Source organism: Trachurus trachurus (genome assembly GCF_905171665.1).
Source record: "Trachurus trachurus genome assembly, chromosome: 1".
Taxonomy (NCBI): Eukaryota; Metazoa; Chordata; class Actinopteri; order Carangiformes; family Carangidae; genus Trachurus; species Trachurus trachurus.
The window spans coordinates 36623753-36629752 of NC_139891.1; the positions used below are offsets into that span (position 1 = coordinate 36623753).

The following is a 6000-nucleotide window of genomic DNA, read 5'->3' on the forward strand; positions in this document are numbered from 1 at the left end:
GGTTCCAGTGTTTCCAGTTTTCTGCTCCTCCCACTGCAGCTAGATGTGTCTGTGATTTTATTGTATTACAACAGGTTTTATCTGGTGAACAGGGAGCAAAGGTTGAGCTTCGCCTGACAAGTCAAAGGTCAAAATATTTCTGTATTATATACTGTAGATGGCAGTAGATGAAAGTGTTAAATATGTGTTCAGTAAATAGAGACTACAGTGTTCACACCAGAGAAATTAACACTAAGAAAATGAATAATATAAATACAAGAGAACAATATAACATAGAATAAAACTAAATGAAAGTACAGTGATGTGAATATATCAGTAACTAATAAAACACAGTGTGATTAGGGCATAATGAGCTCGGTTAGAAAAATACATGAATTCAAAACTATAATCTGAATAACAAACGAATCAGAATCAGAAACGTTTTTATTGCCAAGAGCAGTACAGGTCGGTTTACAGCACAAGGAACCTGCCGTGGTGTCAGGTGCAGACACAGAAGGTACAAAAAACAATTAAAAGTAGCGATAAAATAAACATTTAATTACATGAGATAAAATAAAATAGCATAGAATAAATGTAAAATACATTTTTTTTTTATATTAGGTCTATGTATCTTTAATCTTTTCTATTCTCTCATCTTTGACTTGACGATTTTTTATTATTTATTGAAGTATAGTGTCATTGTGAATTGGGAGGTACAATGTGAAAATGACGGAGGAGGGGGTTACAAATAAAGGTGGAATAAAGTCAGCAAGTTGAGTTATATAGTATCATGAAAGGCAGGAGAAGAGAAAAAATAGGTACAATTCATGTTAGGCAAACACATTCAAACATATACCTAGCAAACATATTCAAAAGCGTGGAAACAGAGAAAATAGTACTATGGTCTTTATGGCTTTCTTATTTTCAGATTGACTAATTACGTTGATGTATTGTTTGATTTCGTTTTTGAAACGGTGAGTGCAAAGTATTTGATTAGTAAATCTGCGGTTGTGGATATAAGCTTTGGCTGAAAATAATATCAAATTAATTATATAATATTGGTTTAATTGGGAGGCCGAGACTGAAAAGAAACCAAACAATACATTTTGATAGTCTAAAACAAAGTTTTTGTCAAAATGTTGACGGATGAAAGTATACAGTTACATTTTTCCAAAAGGACTGCAGATGAGGACATGACTAGAAAAGATGTTGAAATGCGCTTCAACTGGGAGCAGCAAAGTCTGGTAGCTCTGAGTTTCTTACTTTAATTGTTTTTGTTGTATTTTCCTGCTGCAATCGTGTTACATAACACTTCTTAAAATGTTTTTTGTGTTAATCTTTCTTTCTTTTTTTGTGTCATTGTTGTGTGAGCTACTGGACTAATTTGCATTTTCCTCCTAGGGATGAATAAAGTATTCTCTATTCTATATTCTTTGACCTGACAATTTTTTTTCTCTCTCTTTATTTAAGTGTTCAAAGTGTACAAAAAGTGTCAAACACTGACACATAACACAACACGAGAGCTGTTTCATATTCAGAAAGACAATGAATAAAATAAATAAATACAGCAAGGATCTCATTCAAATAAATAGAAAATGAAGAAAATGAAACAAACAAAAACAAAACAAAAATAAATAAATATTGTCATGTCAATACATAGGTGTGTAATAATCACTGTTAACAAATTCCATTAAATGTCAGGAAGTATAATAAATATCTTTTCATAGTTTTCTAAAAAAGTTGTGTTCTTTTTATTTTTAACTAAGGCTAGGGATTTAGAGAGAGAATTGAATTCAATTAAAAAATGAGAAAAGGTTGGTTTGGAGGTTGCAAACTTTTGCTTATGAATAAAGTATTTACCAAATAAAATGAAAAAATTAACAAAATACTGAAGACACCTGTTCTTTGACCTGACGAATCAAATGTCCTTGGTTGTGAGTGACGTCATGTTCTGTTCCGGTCGGCAGGGGTCGCGCGCTGCTCGGCTCGTCGCGCGCCGCAGTAGACGAAGCCGCAGCAGAAGAAGCAGGTGGAGCTGTTAGCAGCAGCAGCAGCAGCTAACGGCTAACGGCTAACGGAGCTAGGAGCTAGGAGCTAAGCTAGCGGGCTAGCGGGATGTCCAGGGCCTCTAAGCTGGTGCTCGGACTCTCCGTGGCTCTGACCGTAGGCACCGTGGCCGGCGTGCACCTCAAACAGGCCTGGGACCGACAGGTACGGCGGCAGAACCGAGCCGAACCGGGGCTAACGGGCAGCTAACGGTTGGCTCCGTGTTAACTAACGCAGCGCGAGGTCACCGGAAGTCACCGGCTGTTTGAGCCGTTACAGTTAAAGTCTGACGGAGTTTACCAGAGTTTACCGGAGAGCCTGCAGCCCGGTCCGGTCCACCGCTCCCAGCGGGGCTCGGTACCGGTACCGGCTCACACTCAAAACACCGAGAAACGGTCACCGACCGGTCAGAATAAACGGAGAGTTAATCACATCCGGTAAGAGTTTCAAAATAAAGGCCCGGCAGTAACGTTAGCTTTATTTACATAAATCAAATCGGTGTAATGGAGCATGAAGACAGAATATAAATTATGTATATGTAAGTTACTTTCTCTGCTAAACTGCAGAATTCAACAATAGTAAAATATGAAATGAAATGAAACCGTTTTAAACTTGTTTACATGGCTAAACATGCTCTTACATCACAACACGGAGCTTTTCTTGGTGCTGCTATCAGTTTATATCTGTGTGAATTAAAATCAGTTTGACCGAGATAGAAAATTAAACATGTTAGTGTATCTGGACACAGTCAGTTAGTCAAACTACGGAGGCCCAGAGCGCTCATGCTAACAGACCAAACAGACCAAACCCAAACAGCTTCAGCCTCACAAAACCTGGGAAATCTGGAAAATGGTCCACTCATTTTCCAGTCATGGAAAACACATGGAAAATAAGAAGAAAAGGGAAAAGTGTTAATCACACTGTGACTTCAGCTACCAGAGTTCAGTTTGACTTCCTCTGCTGAGCGACAGATAGAGGAGCAGCAAAAGAACAAAAACAACATGCTTGTGTGTTGTTCTGTGATAAATCTGTCATACTTTTTAAGCTTGTCGGAGATTATTTCATAGATCAGTCAGAGCCACAGAGTCACGTCTTTAAATGAGACTGAGAGAGGAATAAACACAGAAACAAACTGGTTAGAGGATGTGTTAGTGTTTGGTGTTAGGCTGCAACTGACGATTATTTTCATTGTCTATTAACCTGACGATTATTTAGGCCTAAACAATTAATCCATTAGTTGTTTGGTCAATATAAAACATCAATCAGTGTTTCCCAAACCACCAGACGACGTCCTCAAATGTCTTGTTTTGTCCACAAACCAAAGAGAGACTCAGTTTATTGTCATAAAGGAACAAAGAAAACCATAAATATTCACATTTAAGACGCTGAAATAAGAGAATTTGGCCTTTTTTTCTTAAAGGGATAGTTCACCCAAAATTGAAATTTCCCTCATTATCTACTCACCCTCATGTGGACTAAGAGCTGTGAGAAGTTTCAGAGTCCTCCGTGGCTTCTCTGAGTTACAGGGGGCTCCGCGTAGCAGTATTTGTCCATATAATGGTTGTGAATGGATACCACTTTCCTTCGTCCAAAAAGACACACCAAAAAACATTACAGACGAGCAGTATGGAGGTATTTGGATGTTTTTTGGTGTGTCTTTTTGTTACGAAGACAGTTGGTATCCATTTGCAACCGTTATATGGACATGCACTGCTACGCCGAGACCCCCTGTAACTCAGAGAAGCCACGGAGGACTCTGAAACTTCTCCCAGCCCTTAGTCCACATGAGGGGGAGGAGATACTGAGTGAAATTTCAATTTTGGGTGAACTATCCCTTTAAAAAACTACTCAAACATTACCAGAATAGTTGATGATTAATTTAATAATCGTGTGTGTGTGTGTGTGTGTGTGTGTGTGTGTGTGTGTGTGTGTGTGTGTGTGTGTGTGTGTGTGTGTGTGTGTGTGTGTGTGTGTGTGTGTGTGTGTGTGTGTGTGTGTGTGTGTGTGTGTGTGTGTGTGTGTGTGCAGCGCCTCCACGACGGCGTGGTGCGGGACCTGGAGCGCTGGGAGAAGAAGAAGGAGAACCTGCGGCGGCTGGAGGAGCAGCGCGTTCTGACCCGACACCTGAGGGAGGAGCGCCAGCGCCGGGAGGAGGCGCAGCTTCACCTTCCGGCCGGAGAGGAGGAGGAGGAGGAGGTGCAGCGCCACTGAGCCATGGAGGGCGTTAGTGGTGGCAGCGGCGGCGGGGAGCGGGCGGAGGACGAGGCGGCGTGCACGTCGGCGTCGGAGGGGCTGGAGGAGGGCGAGGTGGAGGGAGAGACGCTGCTGATCGTGGAGTCGGAGGACCAGGGCTCCGTCGACCTGTCACATGACCAGAGCGGAGACTCTCTGACCAGCGACGTGGGCGAGGACGCCGACGGGGGCTGGGCCTGCGAGGACATGTCCTTCTACTGCGACCGCTGCCACCGCTGGATCCCCGCAGGTGAGTCAGAGAGCCGCGCCGGCCAATCACAGCGCTCCGTCACACACAGGGAGGAGGAGGAGTCGGGTAGGGATGGGACTTTTTGTTGACAAATCGATAAAAAATCGACACATGCTCAACAAAAAAAATGGAGTGTCGAAATGTCGAGGGGGCGGGGCTTGTGGGATTTCCATGTGTAAATTGCATTTTGTCTTTCAATATTTCCTATTCAAATAAACAGCAGAAAGTGCCACTTTTCCCCTAATGAAATAAAATATTTTAAATAAAACAAATCCACTTTTTCTAAATGGGATAGCTACTTGACCCTCATTCTGCTTCACATGTGACGGGAGCGTGCGCGCATGCTGATGCTGACAGGCGACAGAGTCCAGAGATCAGCTGTCCGGGCTCCCTGCAGTCTAGGTGATGGTGCTGTTGATGACGAGTCCGGCTCCACAAAAAGGGCAAAACAGGTGGATGCAATGGTTGCATTCTTCGTAGAGGACCGCGGACGTGCACGGAAGAAAAAAAAATAAAGAAACCGAATGCGTGCTGCCTCGTCCACTCGTGCCGACAGCCGCAAACCACAACAAAAGCACATGTAGCCCCCCGCCCGCCAGCATATCTGCTGCTGCTGTAAAAAAAAAAAAAAAAAGGGCCGACAATTCGACAAAAAGTCGACACATGGGCCTCGACAGTCGATTTTCCAAATCCTGTGTCATTCCCATCCCTAGAGTCGGGGAACTCGTTTATCAACCAAACAAAGTAAAAACAAACCAGTATTTATCAACGTGTGGACGCCGGTCGTTACTAAAGGCCTTTGCACACTGAGTCCATTTTTTTCGTCCGAAATTGCCGCACGTCAAAAAATAAATTCGACCTCATGTTGTGTCGATCATGTTTACACACCGAGTCCGAAACTTTCGTCCGTCAATAAACTTTTCGGAACAGGTTCGATTTAATGCGTTTTTTGCATCCGTGAAAAGTCTAAATCACATCAGCGTTTCGAGGCTGGAGAGGGGGGGGATCACCGCTGAGTGTCTGTGTCTGTGACTGTCTGTGTGGGGTCATTCCTATGTTCCCACAGCCCTATGTTCCCTCAGCCCTATGTTCCCTCATTTCTAACTTTTGTTGTCACTGAAAATTAGGCCCTATGTTCCCACAGCCCTTTGGTCCCACCATTGGTTGGGTTTAGGCAATGAAGAAAGGAGTTGGTTAAGTTTAGTAAAAAGACCAGGTAGAGGCTAGACAGGCCAGATAGAGTCCAGATAGGTAGAGAGAGTCCAGTGGGAACATAGGGCTGTGGGGACATAGGCACGCTCCCGTCTGTGTGTGTGAGTGCGCCAGCCACTGTTCAGGATCATGGAAATTTGCCGTCTTCTGTTTACTGTGTGAGCTAATAATCAATATCTTTCAAACTGGACTGACATCCTATAATAAACAGTTGAAGTGATGATGATAGATCTGCTGCTCATTAACAAGCAGCAGATCCCCTCGCTACTGGCTCCTCTCAG

General features: G+C 43.1%; 2 protein-coding genes across 4 annotated transcripts in view; both read left to right on the plus strand.

Moving 5' to 3' along the window:
* Positions 1-1986: 1986 nt before the first annotated feature.
* Positions 1987-4236, plus strand: pet117 (PET117 cytochrome c oxidase chaperone; the record flags this gene model as incomplete). The annotated part of the gene is made up of 2 exons (XM_083979708.1): positions 1987-2190; positions 4054-4236. Exons 1-2 carry the CDS (start codon positions 2095-2097, stop codon positions 4234-4236), a joined length of 279 nt encoding a protein of 92 aa, XP_083835834.1. The 5' UTR covers positions 1987-2094.
* Positions 4237-4239: 3 nt separating this feature from the next.
* Positions 4240-6000, plus strand: part of kat14 (lysine acetyltransferase 14) — a gene marked incomplete at its 5' end in the record, with an annotated part of 16701 nt that continues 14940 nt past the window's right edge. For all 3 annotated transcript variants that reach the window (XR_014595647.1, XR_014595648.1, XM_083979687.1), the window contains one exon: positions 4240-4507. Coding sequence is in view for 1 of the 3 variants with exons in the window: in XM_083979687.1 (XP_083835813.1) it covers positions 4240-4507 (268 nt within the window). The remainder of the gene's footprint in view (positions 4508-6000) is intronic.